This window comes from Alosa pseudoharengus, unplaced genomic scaffold (genome assembly GCF_046254945.1).
Source record: "Alosa pseudoharengus isolate Yale_2024_CS ecotype anadromous, Long Island Sound unplaced genomic scaffold, YU_APseudo_1.1 YU_APseudo_1.1_scf_13, whole genome shotgun sequence".
Classification (NCBI taxonomy): domain Eukaryota; kingdom Metazoa; phylum Chordata; class Actinopteri; order Clupeiformes; family Clupeidae; genus Alosa; species Alosa pseudoharengus.
The window spans coordinates 10,114,678-10,138,580 of NW_027468598.1; the positions used below are offsets into that span (position 1 = coordinate 10,114,678).

At 40.3% G+C, this 23,903-nt stretch overlaps 3 protein-coding genes across 10 annotated transcripts; all 3 read right to left on the bottom strand.

The window, feature by feature from the left end:
* Positions 1-12: 12 nt before the first annotated feature.
* dhx40 (DEAH (Asp-Glu-Ala-His) box polypeptide 40) lies at positions 13-5,322 on the bottom strand. Of its 2 annotated transcripts, none has more exons than XM_076282089.1 (17): positions 4,885-5,322; positions 4,665-4,810; positions 4,391-4,510; positions 3,813-4,043; positions 3,565-3,631; positions 3,343-3,474; positions 3,138-3,237; positions 2,939-3,025; positions 2,613-2,795; positions 2,418-2,498; positions 2,091-2,248; positions 1,859-1,973; positions 1,647-1,755; positions 1,468-1,562; positions 1,315-1,384; positions 1,009-1,237; positions 13-873 (listed from the first exon to the last, which is right to left on the bottom strand). In XM_076282089.1, the coding sequence occupies exons 1-17, from the start codon at positions 5,045-5,047 to the stop codon at positions 755-757; spliced, it is 2,205 nt and encodes a 734-aa protein (XP_076138204.1). In that variant the 5' UTR covers positions 5,048-5,322; the 3' UTR covers positions 13-754. The 2 variants fall into 2 exon arrangements, with proteins under 2 accessions (XP_076138204.1, XP_076138203.1); XM_076282088.1 differs by having other exon boundaries at positions 16-876; positions 4,885-5,319.
* Positions 5,323-5,404: 82 nt separating this feature from the next.
* Positions 5,405-9,118, bottom strand: LOC143121630 (zona pellucida sperm-binding protein 4-like). Its single transcript, XM_076282098.1, has 9 exons — positions 9,068-9,118; positions 7,282-7,384; positions 7,011-7,201; positions 6,834-6,928; positions 6,611-6,744; positions 6,346-6,532; positions 6,104-6,242; positions 5,847-5,913; positions 5,405-5,677 (listed from the first exon to the last, which is right to left on the bottom strand). The coding sequence occupies exons 1-9, from the start codon at positions 9,071-9,073 to the stop codon at positions 5,565-5,567; spliced, it is 1,035 nt and encodes a 344-aa protein (XP_076138213.1). The 5' UTR covers positions 9,074-9,118; the 3' UTR covers positions 5,405-5,564.
* A 3,432-nt stretch (positions 9,119-12,550) lies between these two features.
* Positions 12,551-23,536, bottom strand: LOC143121628 (uncharacterized). Of its 7 annotated transcripts, none has more exons than XM_076282096.1 (11): positions 22,703-23,215; positions 14,761-15,117; positions 14,416-14,520; positions 14,238-14,288; positions 14,004-14,090; positions 13,552-13,710; positions 13,432-13,458; positions 13,113-13,178; positions 12,961-13,014; positions 12,811-12,873; positions 12,551-12,707 (listed from the first exon to the last, which is right to left on the bottom strand). In XM_076282096.1, exons 1-11 carry the CDS (start codon positions 22,770-22,772, stop codon positions 12,685-12,687), a joined length of 1,062 nt encoding a protein of 353 aa, XP_076138211.1. In that variant the 5' UTR covers positions 22,773-23,215; the 3' UTR covers positions 12,551-12,684. The 7 variants fall into 7 exon arrangements, with proteins under 7 accessions (XP_076138211.1, XP_076138208.1, XP_076138210.1 ...); XM_076282093.1 differs by having other exon boundaries at positions 12,551-12,681; positions 22,703-23,213; XM_076282095.1 differs by having other exon boundaries at positions 12,551-12,681; positions 12,961-13,178; positions 13,597-13,710; positions 22,703-23,534.
* Positions 23,537-23,903: the final 367 nt, after the last annotated feature.

A 23,903-nucleotide genomic window follows, 5' to 3' on the forward strand; every position in this document is an offset into this window, starting at 1 on the left:
TGTGGCCACCTGCCTCGATGGATATTAGTTTAACCTTTCCTGTACAGTTACGGTATGAACTTACTGTGAAACGCCTGTTTCTGTAAGAAATCATTTCGACTTTCCCTTGTGACCCAAGATGTTATAGTATAAGCAAAACATACAGTTTAACAGTGTTATCCAACTTCATAGAGAAAAAAGTGTGGCTTTAAATGCTGCATGCAAACCTACATTGCATAACCTCTGCTACTCTCAATGCTTCCTGCTAAAACTTTGAACATTCCCAGCAACAACACATACTTTCTAGGACCATTTATGTTGGGAAAGCTCAGATAAAAAGTATTTGCAGATGTGTTACTTTCCTTGGATGAAGGATGCCAATTGCTTTTTGCAGTCCAACTGCCTCTGACCCTAATTGTACACTAAGACAGCACAGATAGTAGTACTGTTCTGCCTTTAGCATCAGCAATAGGCCTATAAATAATAATAAAAGTGAAATAACACACACAATGACAACAGATTTTTTTGTGCATGACTTTCCTTAAAAACTGATGTCACAGGTTATACCAAGACAGCCCAAAGGCCAAATGTGTCCAGTGCAGTCTCTGCAACTCTATACAAACTGTCAGTGTTATGGAACTGTAATAAAGGTATAAAAATATATTTTCTGGTAATACACAATATGGCACAATAATGAACGTTTCACAGTGATGCCTTGAAAGACTTCTAGGAATTCAACAGAATATACTTGTTGTTAAGCATCTTATGTCCCTCATCATTGATTTTTCCCTTGTTGACGTTCCTGTTTCCGTTGCATGTACCGTGCACGAGCCTCTGTGATGGAATTTTCATTATTCCGCTTCTCAAGCTTTTTGGAAACATCTTCAAATGATTCTGCTGAAACAGTGCAAGTACATCCAGGACCTCACGTCAATCCAACATCACAATGGAAGTAAATTTATTGTAAGCGTGAGACAAATACATGGAGCACATGAAGCATGTCACAAAAGCTCTTGAAAAACTGCTTACCAGCATGTCTTTTCAAGGCTTCTTTGGATTCCCACTTTGCAACCTCCTCATCGGTCACTTCCTCTCGTGCAACACTGCTCAGCTCATACACGTCCACCTCATGCAACTTAGGCAGCAAGTCCTTTACCCACTCATAGCGGATTGGGCACACTGTCCGCACAAACATCCGCGAGGTGGCTAGCACATCGTGGAAGATGATCCAGTCCAGCTGGGACTCCTGGCCGGAGAGCTGTGGAGGGAGTAGAGTCAGGTTAGCAGAAGAGGTGGGCACGAGTCGAGTGGGCAGATTGCATTGGTGCTACATACCGCTGAAGATGGATGAATGTGTACAGTGGATCCATGCCCATCCATTGTGGAGAATGATTTCCCTATAGACCTTGGAAAGAAAGAAAAGTGATAAGTGGCCTCTTCTGATAAACAAATAGAAATTCACAGGTGAGGAGATTCTTCCATGAATACCTCCTGGCAACATTGGTGAAGTACCCAAGGCACAGACATCTTCTGAAGAGCTCACTCCTACTGCCATCCCACTTCTCCTTCTCCACCGCTCCCTGCTACAAGACAAATAAGTAGATAAATAAGGCTAGAGCACTGCATTGATTCTCTATGGTAAACGAAGCCAGCTGGCTGGTAGGTACCTCCTCTAATCTGTGTAGGATCTCTCTGAGCTGAGACTCCACACTGAATGCCGATTTCACAGCCCTCCAATGGATCCAGTGATCTCTGCACCAGGCTGATGGACTGTCACTGCTCCAAGAAAGGATGGAGGCATTACTTTTGTGTTCAGATGAAGCAATGATGTCATGAAAAGAATCTTCGTAATGCTCCAAAAATTGAACGTCACACACACCTTGCTTTGCATTTTTCAAACACATTCAGGAGCATGACAAAATCATTAAAGCTGCCGGCCTCTGAAGCAATCTGTCGATGTTTCTGATCTGCTTCCTTCTGTGTCTCTGGCTGGCCTGTGAAAAATCATCATGCATCTTCACACTCTGGCAAATCAGTGTAATCAGAGTATATAAACACAACACTCTTTATATATGCACACCCAACGTGCTGTTCCAAAGTCTAGTTTGTACCTGGTCGAATGAAGATGTTCTCCACAGACAACATAGCAGCCACAGGGAGCATGATGTCCTCACAGTCCAAAGCAGCAGCCTTGAGCAGGGCTCTAGTCAGGCCAGGGTGGAGGGGGAACTCTACCATCAGCTTACCCAAGCTGGTAACCTGACCTCTCCTGCCACAGTCAGTAAACAAAGAATTGGGTCATACATTTAATATTAACAGCATCGCTGTTGCACAAACACAAAACAGAACATCCCACATATATTACATCCCTGTTTTCCTGTAGACTTCAGTTATCAGAGAACCAAGCAGTAGCAATTTAACAGATGAATAACATGTACCTGTCTATTGCATCATATTGATAGAGCTGCTTCAACGCAGTCAGTATGAGTCTCTCCTCTGGGCGATCCAAATATGGAAACCTTGAATAAAAAAAGCAAACAGGGGAATTAAACACTCTTTCCTCTCAATTGCTCCTAAATATTGATCTTGATTAAATAAGGCTCCAATGTTCATAGACACAAACCCCACAGTACCTGATGACATCATGAACACCCAGGCATTTGAGTGTGAGGATGACTGCTGTGAGACTGGTCCTCTGAATCTCCGGAACTGTGTAGTCTGGCATGCACTTCTCCCAGTAGTCCTTGCTGTAGATACGGAAACATTTCCCCGCAGAGGTTCTCCCCGCTCTGCCTGCTCGCTGCTGGGCCTCACTCCTGTGCAACAACCAAACCGGCCGAAGTTAAAGAGGGTAAGAAAATCTACGTGATCAGGTGATGCATGTTTCTTTATCTTCAACACAACCTTTCCCGTCAGTCTAATTAAGTGCAAAAAGAATACCACCAGAGGTTACTCTCACTTTGATATGGGAACAACTTCAAGTATGTCCATGCCAACCCTGGGGCTGTGGTTCAGTTGTTTCACAAATCCACTGTCAACAATATATCTGTGAAAGAGAGACAAGTGGAACATCTCGTATTCTTTTAATATTATGGAACCATATTTTCTTTTTATTGCAAAGAAAATGCATGGTTGGAAAAAGCCACCTTTTAACTCACCTTATTCCGTTGATGGTCAGAGATGTGGCCGCTATATTGGTGGCCACCACACATTTCCTGATACCTTCAGGAGGAGGCTGAAATATCTGCTTTTGCTGATCTACAAAGCAGTTGCATTCAAACAATGAAAGTAACATAAGATCATTAGTTCAACTATATGTTGCTGTTCACATATATGTTGTTCAACAACACTGCAGTTTTTTACCTGTTGGCATGGCTCCATACAGAGGAAGGATGAGAAGGCCCTCAACAGATGAGTCGTTCACGTCGTACCGGTAGTCTATGACCTCAGCCTTCTGGAACAACAGGTCACAGGCTTTCTGGATTTCTGATTGACCTGGTTGTTTTGTAACAGGAATGTAAAAAAGAAACATTAGCTTGGATATAAAAAGAGACAGCAAGCATACACTTGTATGTTTATCCCCACCTGTCAGAAACACCAGTATATCCCCGGCCCTTTCATTGGTGTGCACATCAAGAGCCACCTTGACAACCTGGTTGATGACAAACATATACAAAGTTTGGCCACAATTATGTATATCTATACTGACAATATTGCTTTATATCTCTAGTACACAGGCAATTCTGTGAAGTTCAAATTAATAAATAAACAAATAACTAAATTCACATTAATAAACAAATCAACTGACAGATTTGTAAAAATCTACAGCCCACCTCTTTAACATAAGCTGAACGCTCAGTGTCCTTTGGACCAATCAGGTTGAGGAACTTCTCAGTAACAGGAAATGTTCGACCAGGGATGGTAAACACTGGGCAGTGTCCCAAGAAAGCGGATAGTTTCTCTGTTTCCAATGTTGCAGACATGACGACCACTTTCAGACGCACTGTCCGGCCATGTGAGGTCTTTTTGGACATAGTCTTTTTCAAAAGCCCAATCAAGATGTCCTGCAAATATAAGTAAGATGTGTAAATATGGACCATGGGATAAATAAACATGACATCATGTTTCTAAATTATATTCATACATGATATGCCTGAGGCAAATACAGGAGAGAAAAGAATTACAAAAAAGCTACAGGGAAATTGGGAAAATTAATATCAGTACCTCTAATCTACTACTATGGCTGGAAGATTTTTGTAAAAAGAAATAAACTGAAATCTCAATGTACTGCAAAATATCACTCAAATATAGAATTGTGCTTAGTGCATTGCATTATGAGGGGAAATCCTGATTTATTCCCTCTCCCAAGAATGTTATACCCACCCAATGGTAACAAACAAACTCAACCTACCGTGTTCAAACTCCGTTCATGGGCCTCATCAAGAACGACAACACTGTAATGAGTGAGGACTGAATCTGCGAGAATTTCCCTCAGCATGCAGCCATCGGTCATGTACTTGATCATGGTGTTCTGTGAGCATTCAATAAAAGTACATTTAGCACATACTCTTCCAGCTCCTTGCTATAAGGCTTATAGCTTGAGCATGAGCACATACTGCACAGATAATATATGCATCTCTGTCAACCAATTATGCACTTGACTTATCAACCCACAGGACTCTTACCTTGGATGTGCAGTCATCAAAGCGCACTTGATAACCAACTTCTTCCCCAAGTTTCATACCCATCTCCTGGGAGACCCTCTGGGCTACAGTGATGGCTGCCACCCTCCGAGGCTGCGTTACGCCAATTTTACCATCCTTACATAGACCTACAGATGCAGACAATAGCCTGTTCAATATTTGTACATTGACAATATGACTGTGAGAAAGTCAAATGAGTTACCTGCTTCGTACAGGTACTGAGGCAGCTGTGTTGTTTTTCCACTACCAGTCTCCCCAGTGACAACCAGAAAAGTGTTGTCTTTCACCGCCTGGATGAGCTCTTTCTTGAACTGATAAATGGGTAGTTTACAAGCTTTCGAAGAATAGAACACTTGGGTAGACATGGCCACAACATAAACCTACAACATAGGAGTAGAACGTAATTTACTCTACTTATGCTAGTTACAGACGTTGACTCAGCGAAGGAGTAAGTAAATTCACCAACTGATGGAAAATCTCCATAATACCATAACTTGTATCATAGCCTATTATACAACTATAAACCCTGTACAGTTAAACCTCGAATGTCTACTCCGTGCACACACACACAGATGATAACACAAATATTTAGCCTAACATATGTCGCTTGTTTGTTTGACTCCTCCACACTGTACTTCATCCGTTACCACTGAGTCTGCCATATTTCTCCTTATCGCCACCATGTGGACTGGAGTAGCCTACGTAATGATCATGACAACAAGTCACCTCTATCACTGGTAGGCCTAATAATTGAACAGGCCTACATGTTTATTGAGAACACAGATTAGGCTAACTGATATTACAGCTGGTATGTATTTTCTATGCTTACAAGTTACATAGCCAACAAAATATGCACTAAATGAGAAAAGACATATAACAATTTCAAGTATTTTGGGCTATTAATTCCAATAAGAGGGGGCCTTCAGAAACTATAGCATTTTGAAAAGCTTCATCTCCATTTTCTTCATCTTGGTTTGGCTTTAGGTGCCTCGGCTCTAGAAGAAAAACAAACAATACTCAGTGTGAATATGCCATGTTAAAATGTAGGCCTATGGCAATGAATGGACTACACTGTTTAAACTGAGGTGCTACAAAGATTATTGTTCTATCACCAGTGTCTTGCAAAATTTTCTTTTGCAGTGAATAAGAACTTGTTTAACATACCCTGGTTACAAGAAGGCACAGAGCACTCAACTGCTTTGCAGACCTCAGCATTACAGTGCATATAAACCTGCAGTGAATACAGTTTCCTCATGTCAGAGAGAAAGGCTTTCTGTTATTTCCTTTAATTTAACTTTAGAACAACCACTAATTATATTATGCAAGACTTAATATCACCACTGGGTCACTGATTCATAGGCTAGTCCAAGCTATTAAAAGAGAGAAACATTTTGAGGGCAATGTGATGAACAGACACATACTAAGGCTTGAGACACCTGGGATTTCACAAAGGAAAACATTCGGATCATGAACCGCTTGTAGTGCTGTGGAAACGTCACTCCGTCCCCAGGGGCCACATTGATGAGCTCAGTGTGGTGGCTGTCTCCATGAAAGGGACACCTGATGTGGGAACAAAAGTGAAGAACCGAGAATGAAACGTTATATCTGCGGTACAATTCTGAACACTGCAGTGGGGGGCAGGGGTGGGAGGTGATAGCAGTACCCATCAATGAGTAGATTCCATCTACGCATGTCTCGGGGATCTTCTGATGGTGTTGCCCAACAGTCTCTTAAGTATAGCACGAGTTCCCCATCTTCCCGTTTGAGAAGGAGTACTTCAACAAAAACAGGATCTCCCAACACATACTTCAATGAATCACTATCCTTGTGAAAGGAGCTATAAGATGCATCTGAAAAAAAAATTAAGGATCAACGGACATCCTCATTTTTTGTGGACGCAATCCCTAATAGGCCCATTTCTTTTATACCTTTAGCAAATCTCATTTTGATACGAAGCAACCCCTCATCTTTTACAGATAGGTATTGGGCAGATATGGCTTTCTGGACTTCTGCTCTTAGTGTCATTGCACCATGGAGCATGTAAGTGCACTGCACAGTGAGTCTGGGGAAACACACATCAGTCAATTCAATGTTTCAATATGAAATTTAAACCATAGAAACAAACACATTTTCTTAACAATGATTGCTTACTTGAACTGAGGATCACGGAAGATTGACCCAAGTTTAAGATGAAAAACTTTTCCTCCAAATATAGTAACCCAGTAGGAAATGTGGCCACTAAAAAGCTTCAACAAAAAAACAGGTTGAATGGAGACATTTGAACAAAAATGAAATGAAGACCTCATAGAATCTTATGCTATATCAGACCTTGAACTTCGAACCACAGTCTGTCAGTGGGAACTGAAACATCACCCACTGACTGCTCTTGAACTTCGGCTTGCAAGTGGAGCTTCTGTTGTAGGCAATATGGACTGAGTCTAAGGCCAGTGGAGGAACTGTGACACTACTTTGAATGATGATGTGAAATCCCCTGTTGTCACAGTAGCCAGACAGTTTCTCTAAACATAAAACAATGCATACATGAGTTCCACAGACTTTATAGCAGCATGGTATTTGATAGCCGGAAACTGGAATTAACCTTTGAGTAAGACTTGTTGCATTCCACTAAGTGCAAGTAGGCCCAGGCTGCTTGTAATTGGGTCCTCTCCATTTTCATTAAGTTCCACCAATAGATTTGCATCCTGAAGAAGGTTATTAACGTTAAGGAAGTAGCAGGCCTTGCGTTCGAAATTATTTTATTGTGATCATATCACAGTTCTTCAAATACAATTGTTTCTTCTGTCAGTTGGCTTACCTTTGATGAAAATGTGACACAATGTTCTTCGTCAGGTAGAGTAAAGATCAAAATTAAAATTATAATTCGTTGTGATTCGTGCATTATTTGATCCTCTAAAATGTCGCTGATGTGGAACCACCTAGCCTACTGCACACTTTTGTCTACTCGAGCACACCAGCTGAGGCCATTGACTATTGGGGGATGGGGGGGGGGGGTCAACTTGAACTTCAAGTTGTGTGTGCAAAATGTTGTTCTGTGGATGATGTGTAATTCAACTAAATGAAACCTAGAGTCAGAGACTTTCTAATAAGGAGACACAGTACTCAAAAAATCCTCCATAGAAATGCATGGGCTAGTTTGTAACGCCAATATGACAGTTGTCTACGCATATCACACCCCTTCCGCGGCAAAACGTTGACATGTGAATACATTGAGCCAATCATGTGCTGTGTTGTGAATACATTGAGCCAATAATGTGGTGTGTTGTGAAGACATCGTGCCAATCATGTGATCTCGCCGCTGGAGCCTTGCGCACGCACATTTCTGCCGAGATGGATGCCCGATGAGTGCCCAAAAAGTGTTGACATATGGCCGCCGAGTGGAGGGACTTGCCTAAAAGGACTTTGCTAGAGTGTCCAGAAAACACTTCCACTACTGCTGTCAGGTAGGCTAGGCTATGTGTGAATTCTGGAAATGTTCTGTCATGTTACTCAACGCAAGCATTAGGCCTAGGTTGCTTCACTTAAAGGAATACGCCACCCCTAGGTGAAATTGGGTCTCTCCCCGCAGTCCCTAGAGTTGGATGAGTGAGCCAAAGCGTTTTATAGCCGACCCAGCCATTGTCCTAATCTAGAAACGGCCCGGTTAGCTTTAGCTTAGCGTAGTCGCTGTAATCCGGCGCTGCCAGCTAGCATGTCGTTCAAAAGTGAATCAAATAACTCAAGATTTTTTATAATTATTTCTCGTAACCTGTACATTCACATCGAGTACAAATATCAATGCAAATTAACACGAAGGGATTTACTAGACCAATTTAGATTTGGAACTATTTTCGGGCATAGCACTGGAAAAGCACCGCTGCCAGGCGCAAAGACATCACGCAGCATCTGTAAACCCTCAACTTCCGGCAATACACCAGCGTGACTACCAAGTTCTCTGCTACTAGGCTGACACTGACAGGTGGGCTTTCTCTAAGAGTTCTAATGGCGATGAATATGGAAAATTACACGATAGACGAAGATGATGACTTCGACTACCAAGATCCAAGACCCTACCTTTTCGAACCTGAGTTCACTGAAGAGGAGTTGCGAGCTTTGGATCTGGGAAGAGAGGACGTTGCGACTGGTCAAGGCGAGTCGGATGAGCGAACGAGAGCAAACACGAACTGGTGGTGTGAGTGTGGAGTGTGCCAACCCATGCCGACTGACAGGTAACGGTAAAAGGTAAAGTCGTCATATTGTCAATAGGGTGAAACGGCAGCCTAATTAAGTTATACAATAAAACTGGAAGTGACAATGTGAGTCGGACTAACGTTTCAGTTATAACTTTAGCAACGTATAACCTAAGGAAGGATAGAAATTATACTTACAGGCATGGATGATGAACACTGTTCTGCCTCTGTACTGAAAATGGATGGGACGGCCGTTTATGGCGGTTGGCAACTAACTTTAATGGTGCATTATAGTGTTGTCACGATACCAAAATTATGACTTCGATACGATACCTGCCATAAATATCATGATGCTCGATACTAAAACGATACTACGGCGAAATCCTAAGATATCTGGAGAAGAAAGGACTCATACCTCATCCAAGTGTATTGAGTTATTTGTGTTAAATTTGGTGCACAATTTGGTAGTGTGTAGGTCAATTCTGTCAATTCTAAACTTCTAAACTTCCTACATAATTATAATTTTTTTATAGTCAGTAAAATAGTAGGCCTACTTTGTGTGATTAAGTCCTTTATTGTTTGTTATAGTTCATTTGACAAATGACAAACTATGAACTCAGTAAATTCCTGATGATTAATTAGATATTAATGAATGAAGTAATACATAAATCATGAATGAATTCATGTACCCTTACCGTAAAGTGTAACTTACTCTGAGACTACACACATTACCAACCTAATTCGCTTCAATTGTGTAAAATGTAATGTAAATCAGGTTTTATGGCCAAGTATACTTTGGTATACAAGGAATTTGGTCTCTGCATGTATCCCATCCGTGAATTAGTGAACACACAGGTCACACATTGAAGCACACATTAACCTGGAGCAGTGAGTACAATAGTAGGCCTACTTTGTGTGATTAAGTCCTTTATTGTTTGTTATAGTTCATTTACATTGTGTTGTGTTTTGGCAATAAAGTAGCTTTAAATAGCCAAACTAGGCTAGATCAACGTCAGTGTTAAAATTACTGCATGCAAATCACTGAATGCTATGCAGAGGGGCCTAATCTTTAGGCCATCTGATGTACAGTAGGCTACCCTAGGCCTTCCCATGTTCATGGGATTTCTTTGACAGTTGCAAAGGGGAAAATGTGAGGATAGTCTTCTTTGCGCCCAGTGTACAAGTACGACGTTCCAACCACTCAGGTCTTCGTCAGATAGGCCTACACCATTACCTGTTGCAATATATATGTGTGCATTCCTACATTACGTCTATTTCTTTGATAACATGATTTGCTACCATGTAACAATAAGCCGCTATTATTATTAGGACTCAACACGCTTTGTTGTGTGCTGTGGGCTTTAATTAGCGCATTTCGGGTAGCCTATCCTACATCTGGGCAATAATTATTGAACAAATTGCAGTCTACATGCCATGACAAATATTACCAGTAGTAGGCTACTGACCGAACATGAAATAGATCGTTTACAAGTTATGGTAACATTGCGCTTTCATCACGTTAGCACCCGATTACAGCTCGTTATGTCTCGTCAAAATGATTACAGCTCGTTATGTCTCGTCAAAATTCATGGATGAAGGAAGGTTCGCTTTATCCCAGATAACCATACTCGTTTCACTTAGGCTGACTAAAACATAAGACAATAACTTGGCACTAACCATGTAGTCGTGTTTTCTATAGCATAATCGTTAACCTGTCGTTCTTTGAACTCTTTAAAAATGTTGGGATATGTCTGCGAGGTGTATAGCCAAGTTCCATGCGTAGCCTACTGCTTTTAAATGACTTTGTGTACCTGATGGCTTGCCTTCACTATTCGCGATGTATCCGAAATAGTTGCAGATTTCACTGCACCTTTTGTTTTATCCACAAGGCCTAGAACTGTCGGCAAAGAACTATGTTGACGTTGGCTGCCCACTCACTCACTCAGAGCTGCCTGCTTAGACACGCCCACTTGCCTAGATGCGTGCAAGGAGCAGTGAGAGCAGCAGTTCACACAGACACAGAACGTTATTATTTTAATAAAGTATCGATTCTAAAAACGTCTGAAATCGTATCATTTTTTGCGTGAAGGCATCGCGATACCTTTTTAGTATCGATACACCGTGCAACACTAGTGCATTACCGCCACCAACTGGACTGGAGTGTGGTACTGGAGTCTAACCTTTCCTAATAGGATACAAACAAATAAAAACAAGCAAACAAACAAAACAAAACAAAACAAAACAAAACAAACAAAACAAAACAAAACAAACAAAACAAAAGATCAAACTAAATTATTTTAATTAGTCCTGTATTCCTCAGGAAGCCAATTACATATCTTACACACATTTCCCCTGTGTTTCTTTGCAGAATTTCTTCTAGGTTTAGCCTCTGTTGTTCTCCTTGTAATTGTAAGACTAGTCTTTGTCTTTCTTCCTGATAATTATTACAGTGTAAAATAACATGCTCTATAGTCTCTGGACTACCACAGAATTCACAGTTGCCATCAGCATGCTTCTTCATTACTAACAAAGTTTTATTTAGGCGTGTGTGTCCATACCTCATTCTAGAGAATACATCCTCCTCCTCCTTGCTTCTGTTTGTACTTCTGCTCTTTCCCACTTTATTCTGAATATTATAGAACTGTCTTCCAGTCTGCCCACCGTCCCATAATGTTTGCCATTTACCCTTAACTATGTTTTTGACCATACTTTTAATTTCTGCTTTGCTGTAGTTCACTTCAACATCTATCGCTGGTGTATTGCTGGAAGTTGAGGGTTTTCAGATGCTGCGTGATGTTTTTGCGTCTGGCAGCGGTGCTTTGCCGGTGCTGTGCCCGAAAATAGTTCCAAATCTAAATTGGTCTAGTAAATCCCTTCGTGTTATTTTGCATTGATATTTGTACTCGATGTGAATGTACAGGTTACGAGAAATAATTATAAAAAATCTTGAGTTATTTGATTCACTTTTGCAACGACATGCTAGCTGGCAGCGCTGGATTACAGCGACTACGCTAAGCTAAAGCTAACCGGGCCGTTTCCAGATTAGGACAATGGCTGGGTCGGCTATAAAACGCTTTGGCTCACTCATCCAACTCTAGGGACTGCGGGGAGAGACCCAATTTCACCTAGGGGTGGCGTATTCCTTTAAGGAAAGAGGAAAAATAGACTTTTCCGCATATAGTCTGTCTGCCTCTTCACCACCTCCATGTCTTGAACTGTCTGTCCCAGCCACTTTTTACCACTGTCTTCTGCCTCACTGCTTGCGTGCTCAGTCCCTCCCTCAGTCATTGCAAGCGCCTCTTGACTGATTAATTCATTAGAATTGATTTAGATTAAGTGTTATTTAGTATATGTACTTTAGTATATTTAGTATATTCTTTATCTTCTACTGTCCTTATTGCTTAATTGTGTTTTTTATATTATATACTTTTCATTACTTTTTCTGCTGTTACTGAATGTGTGTGTGTGTTGTCTGTATGCTACTGAGACCTTGAATTTCCCCTGGGGATCAATAAAGTATCTATCTATCTATCTATCTATCTATCTATCTATCTATCTATCTAGGTTAAATAGGTTAATGACGAGAAGCGTTGGCTGTCCCAACTGGTGCGCCTCAACTTGCTTTTGAAAATCGTGACAATAGGAAAGTTCAGTGTCCATCAAATACACTACACACAGGAGTTAATTAATACATTTATTGTAGCTTATATTGATACATTGTTACATTTTGGAAAAAGAACAATATAGATGTCACTCATCCTGCATCAGACACTCAGTACTGTTGCCATAGATGGGATTTCGAATCTCAGATCCTGTTAAAAAGAATGGGAGGGAAATGCTTTCAAGCAAACACCAATAAAGATTAGACTAATTTAAATGATGGTTTATTTTGATGATAGCATGGTTTTCTTATGGCAGACCAGGTAAAGGAGGCTACTTACTTCTGCCTATTTTCTGAGCCTCTTTGACTGATTTATCAGCTTTATTAATTTCTGACTGGTTTGCTGTTGCAAATCATAGAAACATATCACTATTCCAGTTCATTTGAAATACTTAAATTAACTGTAAGTTAGATAAATATTCAATCTTACCATAGTTTGGTTGGGCAACATGTGAAATCCGATTCCGAGGCGAACTACGGATATCTGTTTATAAATATAAAGTATTAGGCCTACATTGCAGAGCAATATTCCCAAGACTTGTATTTTGATAGCTAAAATGGAAACAGAAAGACCCAGAATACCTCTTTCAAAATTAGTGTTAAGAGATGTTCCCACTCGCTGAAGTTCAGGATCATGTTCATTATTTTCTGAATGTTGAGGAATCATGTATTATATGTAAACATGTGAGAGTCAGTAGCCCCCATGGTCTCAAGGCTGGGATCTAATCTTTTGAATGTTGATGAGCAGTTTGCTTCACAAAAGACCATGCAACAATAAACTGAAGTTCCTAACTACAAACCAGCAACAACTGTTCTCAAATTCTCATTTTAAAACTAGCCTAATATTAACCATGTTTAAAATGCTGTATTAATTCAAAGAAATTAGAAACTATAAACATACCATACACAACACTGTCTGGTCTGTGAACTGCAAGAAAAAAGAGAAAATAACAAAATAATAATTCTATATAAAACCAAACAAAGTTTATTTTGGTTCTTGGTTGTAAAATCAACCCATTACCTATTATTCCTCCTCTTTGCATATCATTGTTAAAATATGAGAAACCTCGATGGGGAATGATGGCATCACCAACCGCCTGGTGAGGTTTGTTTTTGTTCTGCTTAACAGGGGGGAGCTCACTCCAAGTGAGCTCACGCAGACTGTTTTCATTAGAGTCTCCTATAGAGAGAAAGAAAGAGTGGTAATGCTGCATGTAAGCATGTGCTGGTTTTATAATTTTGTATGCGGCTTCATATTTTTTTACCTTTGTGTCTTGGGGCTAGACTGTTATATTCCAGGTATAAAATAACTTCCTGAACTGTTGATTTGATTTAGCCTTAAATCAACTCAATTTGCTATCACTCAAGGTAACACTTCTATTTGATTAAGAGGTTTTTAGTTAGGTTTTACAAGGGTCTTTGTTATTTGGTATTCAGCACTGGGACTTCAGTCATTCCACACGAGACCCATACCTCTGTCCTGAGGGGTGTTGTTTGGAGTGACTTGCTGCTCATGAGGATGAGATGGGGCGCTGGGCTGGGTGCTGGCTGTGGTGTTGACTTTAATCAAAATAAAATACATAATATCACTGAATAAATCATTAAAATTAAAATAAGTTATCAAAAACATGATACACTGTCTGATCTTATAGGTTTCATAAGTCATACCAAAGATTTGTTTTGGGGGGAAACAAGTATTGAAATTACCTTTATTATCGGTGTGATTAACATTGTATTCAACTCTATTAACACAAATCCCTGAAAAGCCATGTATTTTAGGTTAATATAATGTAATAATATTCTTAAAGCAGAGACATTGAAACATGCACTTTATCTTTGTCTTGTAATGATTGGATGAATAGCAGTCAAGATTCTCATAACTCACATTTGTTTTTAAGCATGTAGCCACATGCAAGGATAAGAGCAATCAAGATAACAGTTGCGGCAATAATGATGTAGATTCCAATAGGAAGATCTTTCACTGTCTTTTCTGTCATAAAAAAACAATAATTTAGTTAGCCATAACGTTTAACCTATCCCCTTGCCCCTGATTAATGGCAATACAATAAGGTACAAGTGCTTTCATTAGTATACTTTTCATATTGATGTGTTTTAACCTTCCTTTTGAAGTTTTGAAACCTGAGATCTCCCACACCTTATCTATTCTTGTCTCAGCAGCATAAAAGGCCTACATTGTGTTGTGCATTGCTTTATGTAGGAATGCAGTTACCCGTCTCAATGGGCTTTGCAGTGTTCCGCTGCCCCTGCTTGACCTCCACTTCCCTGCACTGGTTTCCCCGCTCACAGCAATACACACCCACATCTGGAGCCTGCAACCGGTCAATGCGGAGTGAAAAATTTCCTCTCTGCGACAAATTTGGGAACACAATCACTCTGCCCATCTTATTGTTCAGGAAATCGACTCTGTTTAAGCCGCTGATGCGGATGATGCTGTCCTTGTCTTTTTTACTCCACAGCACAGGGTCTATCGTGCTGTTGTCAAAACTGCATGGGAGCATCACGGTGGAGTCCAAGAGTCCTGTGACCACTGTCATGTTACCACATTCACCATTGCACAGCTTGAGTTCTGGGGACAAAAAAGAACAGTAATGTAATTTATGTGCGGACATATTGCATGAGATGAAGTGGAGTCAAGTAGGAGTCAAGTGTACAGTGGTTTACAGTAATACATGCAGGTGAGGTATGTAATACCCTAAATAAATCTACATTTGAATATAGACACAAAATCTAAACTCCAGTCAGTAAAATTGTATATGAGATAATTAGAGATGCACCGATATGGAATTTTAGGGCCGATAACGATAACCGATATTTATTGGTTTGTTGTGGCCGATACCGATACGATAACCGATAATATTACTCTTAAAAAAAAATTGTGAAAAGTGATTTGGGGAAAGCATTTAATGAGCATAATTTTATTGCAGTAATTTTACCTACCACCAAATGATGGACAGAACTCAATAGTACAGCAGTCAACATAACAGTAGCCTAGCCCTACAGTATGTGTGGCTCCTTTAAGTGAACCTGACGTCAGTGAATTGCGAGTGAGTGGCTAGAGAGTATGAATCGTTTTCATTTAGGACTAAACACTCATAAACGGCTCAGCTGGGAATAAGCTACAGTATAGCGACCAAATCAGAGTTTATGAGGGAAACTTAGGTTTAGTTTCAACTGCGGGTAACTGAATAAAGCTGCAACTCCTCAGACTGTATGTTATGTCCGTCTACTCTGTTGCGCACAACCTGCTGCGGCAGAAATGAAAGGGGTTAGCCCCGAAGGTTTTAATAACTTATTTTGATGACCTGTCTGGAACTGAAGCAGGAATGGTTGGCATATTTCTAGGTAATAATACAAAACCCAAGCTAAAGTAATGCAAATATAATACTAAAACACAACTTAGAACTAGGCCTATGTACTCGTCCCACTAACGAGTTTGTTAAATTTGTTTCCCCGACCAGCGCGGTAAAGTGCAAACACATCCGCACAAGACGACTCTAAAAAGGGGTGGGCTCCGCTCTGGTAAGGTTAAATGGCGGATCATTCACGAGAGGATTTTGAGATGCACAGATTCCCAAATGAACGCATATCCACAGATTTTGTTAGAGTGGTGAAATACATTCACACCAAAGATTGTTAAGGCGGAGCAAGATACTTCGTCGTAGTTCATGTCTATGCGCGCGAAATGGGGATCGAATCCTGTCTGCATAAAGAGGCGTGTCGATGACGTATTGATGAGCGTACGTTGCAAACCGCCAACAGCAGCGGCATAAATAACCGGCGCACACCTGATATAAAGTCGATTTTCTCCAGACTGGAATGCTCAAAAATGCTAAAAATGTACCTGAAATGTTCACAAGGGTTTGAGGATCATGAAAACGTGCCCGAAATTCACATTCCTAACTCTATAGAACTAAGACCTTAGCATATGTGGTAAAATTCTGAGCTATGCCCATAGACTTCAATGGAGCAGTCGCTGCCTCTGCTCTGCATAAAGGGGGATTTTGACCCCCCCTCGTGCGATCCGGGTTCCCGGAAGTGGCTCCTGATGAAGTATCTTGCTCCGCCTTAACAATCTTTGTTCACACCGCTGACATTATATTGAGGAAAAAGTATAGCCAACCAAGCTCAAGTAGCTCAGTGTAGCCAGACGGACATTACGTAGGCCTAAATTAGGACTTTAAAAAATATCGGCGCAAATTATCGGCCAGAATTCTGTTATCGGACCGATAATAATATTTTCATTTTTTCACTTATAGGCCAATAATATATCGGCCGCCGATATATCGTGCATCCCTAGAAATAATATATTTTTTTCTGAGCAGATATGTCTAGAGAGTGTCCATGTGCGTAATTTGCAGTTGACTTAGCCTGGCTTAATTGCCTTCCTACGTACTTCCGCTCGATTTTCATCTCCCTCCACCACTCCGTCTGGGATTCCGGACAATGGCCGCGTTCGCAGCGGTAGATTCGACTCCGCGCCAATCAGCGAGCAGGAGGCGGGAGTTGTGAGAGACGACGTCGAGATTCTGCGCTGTGTTTGAATTGTAGTCCTCGAGGAGTTTGGCAATGGCATAAGTTAATGAAGCAATTCAGTCCGTGCTGGCTTCTGTGTTCCCGGCGTGTGAGTGTGTGTGTGCGCGAGTGTTTGTGTCTCCCTCTCCCTCCTGTGTCATGGAATGTGTCAATGAGTTCTGATGTGTTTTGATTGGGGGGAGGTGTCCGGGAGGGAATATTTAGGTGTATGGATAGGTTAGCGATTGCTAAGGGGAGGGAATAGAGCTGAACAGTCCCGCCCACAGCCAAAACGCGGTTAGGTGCCGGATGTAAGATTCCCATTCATTTGTCCCATTGACGTTTGGAAAAATCCGTATCTAAAGAGTTTTACAGCATGTCTTAGGCTAACCAGCTACGGCATAACTCATAAGCATACAACATATCATTTCGAGTGAAAAAACTAAGAGAAAATCCAAAAAAAGTCAAAGGTACAAGACTGTGTACATATTTTCATTTCCGAGCGAAGGAACTACTCATCCCATAAACCACCGGGCCTCACTGAAAAAATATAAGCAGCACGAACCAGCGCGAAATCATTCATTTCCAACCGGCGACAGCAGCGAACCCTTTCCTCCAAACAGTGATTTTTATATAGTGAATGTGCAGTTAATAGCAGTTATTTCAGGAGTAATCGTGTAAATAATAGTGTTTTGATATTGAATTTTATATTTATCATCGTGTATTTTATATCGTGTGTGTGAAAGCGGTTAACGTTAACGGCAGTGCTTCGTAATGTTACCTGACTCATCCTATGTCATCACTGCTCAGTCAGGGCTGATGCATGGTCTGCTCTTGGACCACCATATTCAGTTTATTAATTTGCCGTGAATTATTACACAAAATGTTCATTAAATGCACAAAGTATTCCTAGGTTAATGATTAATATGAATCATACAGTATGAAGGCTACAGTAGCCTAGCTAATGTTCACTAGCACTGCTAGCAGCATTAACATTACAACCTCCCTGCTTAGCTAACTCACCACAACTTTGTAGGTCTTGTCCCTCATGCTGCTGACCCTTACAAAACCCACAAACTGACTCTCGGACACACAACAGTCAATAATGTGACCCGATTTAAAGTGGCTTTTACCCCTTTGGACACTCACTAAAACATAATATTCATACCTGTGTTGCAGCATGTAGGCTAATGTTAGCTGCATTATGTAATGACATACAATGTCGGAAATGCTAAAGGTTAGCCTGTCGGCTAGTGCTAGCCTACCTGAAAAGTTTGAGTGTTTAAACTAACATTTACAGTGGTCTATTTGATAGTGTATTGGCCCTGACTAAGTTCATGTGATGTATAAACCCCAATCCTTGTGGATACAAGTACCAATATTCGTCAAGAAAGTTTTTAATCACATTAGATTTTTGCCATAGTCAGTAAAAAACTCCTCCATCTTTGTCAATATTTTTCCGCTGAGAAAGTTTCAAACTATGACCATAACGGCCTTTCCACCAATCAGAGGCATCACTGTGGGATTGTGGGATTGTTCAGGATTGTGGGTAATGAAGTACTTATCCGAGAGATCGCGAATAAAAGGCATTTATCTCAAAACAAGGTTAGTGCCCCACGAACTCTTGGTGTCTATAGGAGCATATACAATCGCTTAGTACAACCGTAGCTGGTTTTAAGTCTACCATGTGCAGTTAAGTTTTTATGGCTTACACCGCAATTGTCAATGGAGAAATTGCATTGACTTTTTACATCCGGCATCGGCTGTGGGCGGGACTGTGCAGCTCTATAGAATAGGGGGTTCTAAGACGTCTAAGTTTAGTCAGAGTAGAAGTGGATTACGTGCGACTGAGTTGTGTTGCGTTGTGTTGTTGGCCGATGAGTGTGAATGACGAGTGATTGAGACCGTGATTTATCAGCGATCATTTTGTTGTTTTGTAGTGGACACCTCCTGTTGCCCGTGCACTAGCCTGTACATCTATAGGAAATAAACTACCGGAGTTTTGGAACGATATATCAGCCTCCCCGTCTCCTAACTTCTCATCGGCGTTACAATATGTTATCTTCAACCTTACTGTTGAATAGTTATTTGCTATTCTTCCACTAACTCTTACATTTGTATCGCAAAGCTGGCATGGTCATTTACATCCATCTTGTTCGCTTTGGTGGGGAATGATAATTGTTGTGGGCAATTTCTGAGTGTTGTAGTGTACCTTACTTCACGATCGAGCTGGCGCATAACATATGTCACGGCCAAACTTTAGCGATTGGGTGAAATCAGATCCAATCGTTTCAAACTTCTACAGAGTCCACGCATCCAACTTGCAAACGTTTGTCTATAGAGCTGCACAGTCCCGCCCACAGCCGATGCCGGATGTAAAAAGTCAATGCAATTTCTCCATTGACAATTGTGGTGTAAGCCATAAAAACTTAACTGCACGTGGTAGACTTAAAACCAGCTACGGTTGTACTAAGCGATTGTATATGCTCCTATAGACACCAAGAGTTCGTGGGGCACTAACCTTGTTTTGAGATAAATGCCTTTTATTCGCGATCTCTCGGATAAGTACTTCATTACCCACAATCCTGAACAATCCCACAATCCCACAGTGATGCCTCTGATTGGTGGAAAGGCCGTTATGGTCATAGTTTGAAACTTTCTCAGCGGAAAAATATTGACAAAGATGGAGGAGTTTTTTACTGACTATGGCAAAAATCTTAATGTGATTAAAAACTTTCTTGACGAATATTGGTACTTGTATCCACAAGGATTGGGGTTTATACATCACATGAACTTAGTCAGGGCCAATACACTATCAAATAGACCACTGTAAATGTTAGTTTAAACACTCAAACTTTTCAGGTAGGCTAGCACTAGCCGACAGGCTAACCTTTAGCATTTCCGACATTGTATGTCATTACATAATGCAGCTAACATTAGCCTACATGCTGCAACACAGGTATGAATATTATGTTTTAGTGAGTGTCCAAAGGGGTAAAAGCCACTTTAAATCGGGTCACATTATTGACTGTTGTGTGTCCGAGAGTCAGTTTGTGGGTTTTGTAAGGGTCAGCAGCATGAGGGACAAGACCTACAAAGTTGTGGTGAGTTAGCTAAGCAGGGAGGTTGTAATGTTAATGCTGCTAGCAGTGCTAGTGAACATTAGCTAGGCTACTGTAGCCTTCATACTGTATGATTCATATTAATCATTAACCTAGGAATACTTTGTGCATTTAATGAACATTTTGTGTAATAATTCACGGCAAATTAATAAACTGAATATGGTGGTCCAAGAGCAGACCATGCATCAGCCCTGACTGAGCAGTGATGACATAGGATGAGTCAGGTAGCATTACGAAGCACTGCCGTTAACGTTAACCGCTTTCACACACACGATATAAAATACACGATGATAAATATAAAATTCAATATCAAAACACTATTATTTACACGATTACTCCTGAAATAACTGCTATTAACTGCACATTCACTATATAAAAATCACTGTTTGGAGGAAAGGGTTCGCTGCTGTCGCCGGTTGGAAATGAATGATTTCGCGCTGGTTCGTGCTGCTTATATTTTTTCAGTGAGGCCCGGTGGTTTATGGGATGAGTAGTTCCTTCGCTCGGAAATGAAAATATGTACACAGTCTTGTACCTTTGACTTTTTTTGGATTTTCTCTTAGTTTTTTCACTCGAAATGATATGTTGTATGCTTATGAGTTATGCCGTAGCTGGTTAGCCTAAGACATGCTGTAAAACTCTTTAGATACGGATTTTTCCAAACGTCAATGGGACAAATGAATGGGAATCTTACATCCGGCACCTAACCGCGTTTTGGCTGTGGGCGGGACTGTGCAGCTCTATAGCCGAGATCCCAGACCCTTGTAGAAGCGAAGCGTACCAAGGGGATGGCAAATTGCCAGGCTACAGTTGACTGGAACTACCAACAAAACTAGATGCGCGCGCAGCCGTGAGGCAGAAGACGCTTGGTGGCCGTCCACAACGTTATAAACTTAACCTAAATAGTCGGCTGCTGTAAGCTACAATCAGATTTTTTTGTATACCCCTGTTGTCTCAATGATAATAACATCTCATTTCAGACTATATTTCAAAGTTTGACGTTCATTTGGATTATTAATATAACATCGTATTTTGTCATTTTTGGCGAAGACATGCATTCCGTTAGGGATATTGAACATATTTAACATTCTCTAACCATCGTGATTTTGAATTAATGCAGTTTTCAGCACAAAAACTCATTTTATTCTTTTGCTCTTTTGCATTGCTCTATGCTGTTCTATGGTGCTTTCTGCCTCTTGGTTGCGCACGCATGTTTTCGTGACGTTCCATAGAAATCCATGTATTCCAGCTATGAAATGACTTCCAGAACTGTTGATTTGATTTAGCTTTAAAGGAACATCATGTTGGTCCTTTATCTTAAAATTACTGCTTCAAACTCATGTTGATGCTACACTGACCATACAGAAAGTATATGGAGTTTTGGTCCAAAACTGGCAAGCTAGCTAAAAGGCATGTAAACCTTGAACATCATCAACAACAGATTCATCACTAATAAAAGCACACCATGCTATTGCTAACTGATGACTTTTGGTGATGGAGTTGTTGATTTATGAAAGCTTTTCTGATTATTTAGCATGTGGTTCGTCCTAGACCACAAAACAACAAGCTCACAACCTTGGTGCAATAGAGAACTATAGGTGTGTTCATCTGTCCTTTGTCTGGCCATATAGGCTACCATCAGTCTGTTTCAGAAGATGATGACAAATTATTACAACATACCTCAAAAGTGATACATTCCTGCGTAATGTTAGTTCAATAGACATTATGGACACATTTTAAATGTGTAAGTGCAGGAGAAGTGGTCTTGGGCAAGATCAGGCCCAGGTATCGGCAGAGTCACAGAGAGAGAATTAAAAAGCACATTCAAGCAACATTCTTTTTTGGAACTATTTTGGGAGACAATGTGCTGACACCAAAATCATGGGCTCATTTCCCTGTTAGAAGATACAGCCAACTAATCCAGAATGTATGAATGTAATACTGTGATGTATTACTGTAAGTCTGATTATATTAGATGAGTTCATTAAAGTGAATCATAATGAATTCTAATGTGAACACGAACAGAGCTAGAGCTAGATCTCTAAAAAAACATTTAGTTCTGGACTTACGTCTTTAGTTTAGATTTTCGGTGTATGATATTATATACACAAAATAATGGCCTGCTGACGTGTCATTTTCAGATTTCTTTGCTACTTTGACTGACTTAAGACACTGATTTCAATGTGACTTTCCCTGTGTGATATTATGTACACAGAATAAATATAATGACCTGCTAACATGTCATTTTCAGATTTCTTTGTTACATTGATTGAGAAACTTAGGGCTCAGTTTACAATACGACATTACATAAAATCTTTAATATGGATATGAGAAACGTTTAACTCGAAAAGCTTTCCCCAGATCGCTGATACTGATAATTTATAATTCTCAGGTTTCAATGACTATTCTACAAAAATGTGTTTGTAAATGAGGCAGTTTTGAGCTTTTGCACACCAATAGCCCACAACTCAATAATAATACATTTTAATAATAATAATTTTACTTTTAATGACTTACCAAATGTTGGTATGAAAAATCCAAAGAATACCACCCATCTCACACAACTTATGCCGCGTTTTAAATACATATCTAGCCAATAAATGTTAACTCAAATTAAGGGGATGACTGATGTCAAGGGGGCAAGAAAGATGACATGACCGGTCATTTCCTGAGTGTGCATTCTTATTTCCATTACAAAGCATAGGTCTTTTTATGTCTATAAATACCTACAGAACCAGTAGTGTTCTAACCTTGGTAAGAAATAACCTGTTTCCGTGGAAATTATATTGGGTGTCTATATAGATCTCACATTAGGCAACAAACTTTGCTGTAAAACTCATGTCCTATTATAAACTTAAGATAAAATGTTCTTTGAACTTTATGGCCAACAGCCCATGTTATGTGAACAGGAAGCTCAAAAAGCATGGTGTCTGAGCCCGGTTTACCACATCCTGTTTCCAACCCAGCAGAATAAGATGATATGCACCTGCAAAGATGTGCTGCTACTTTACAACTTACCACCAAATAGGCTTTTAGTATACACACACTTGAAAAAGCAAATATAGAGTGTTTCACAAAATAGATACTTCAGGCACACAATGAGCTGTGTGTCAGTCAGTCATGTGTGGTAGTATTTGTTCTGTCTGGAAAAAAGCGCACTTTAAGAAATGTTTTATACCCTCAGCAATCACTGCACTAAACAAACTCCTGTGACAATAACCCATTCCCCCTATTCTTTTGTGTTTTATGTTGTATGTATGTATAGAGTCTTTATTGTCCCATAAGGATATTCTTTTTCACACGTCATTGTTACATTCCATGCAGGATGTACACAGCCTCATACATATAACATATAACATATAACACATAACATAACACCCCCCCGCCCAGTTCCCTCCCTCCTCAACACCATACAAGCAAAAAGGTGGACAGTACATGAGGGAATGTATATATATTTGCATGTGTATTTATATTACATGTTTAACTTTTTACATGAGACTGCAACTGTTTGAACTATCCAAATGTCAGTGACATATTTCTAGAACACTTCATTGCCCTTCTTTTCATCTCCCCCTCTAGTGGTCATTATTGTTACAAGTGGGTGAGTCAATTCTCACTTCCTTTCACATGGCACTGTGAACTGTGGGTACTGTGTTCTCACGCAATGTATGTTGTGACTTATGATCGACATAGACAGCAACACAAAAGGGCACGATGG

Coding starts and splice junctions, on each gene's coding strand:
- dhx40 (XM_076282088.1), bottom strand. CDS start 5,047: ATGTCTACCCAAGTGTTCTATTCTTCGAAAGCTTGTAAACTACCCATT. Junction 3,238..3,342: donor GTATGGAGCCATGCCAACAG/GTAAAAAACTGC, acceptor ACTGCTTTGTAG/ATCAGCAAAAGCAGATATTT. Junction 1,238..1,314: donor ACATTCATCCATCTTCAGCG/GTATGTAGCACC, acceptor CTCCCTCCACAG/CTCTCCGGCCAGGAGTCCCA.
- LOC143121630 (XM_076282098.1), bottom strand. Junction 7,202..7,281: donor GCAACAAGTCTTACTCAAAG/GTTAATTCCAGT, acceptor TTTTATGTTTAG/AGAAACTGTCTGGCTACTGT. Junction 6,745..6,833: donor TTCCGTGATCCTCAGTTCAA/GTAAGCAATCAT, acceptor GTGTTTCCCCAG/ACTCACTGTGCAGTGCACTT.
- LOC143121628 (XM_076282091.1), bottom strand. CDS start 22,772: ATGTATTTAAAACGCGGCATAAGTTGTGTGAGATGGGTGGTATTCTTT. Junction 14,091..14,237: donor TAATCACACCGATAATAAAG/GTAATTTCAATA, acceptor TTTTGATTAAAG/TCAACACCACAGCCAGCACC. Junction 13,459..13,551: donor GCAAAGAGGAGGAATAATAG/GTAATGGGTTGA, acceptor TTTTTCTTGCAG/TTCACAGACCAGACAGTGTT.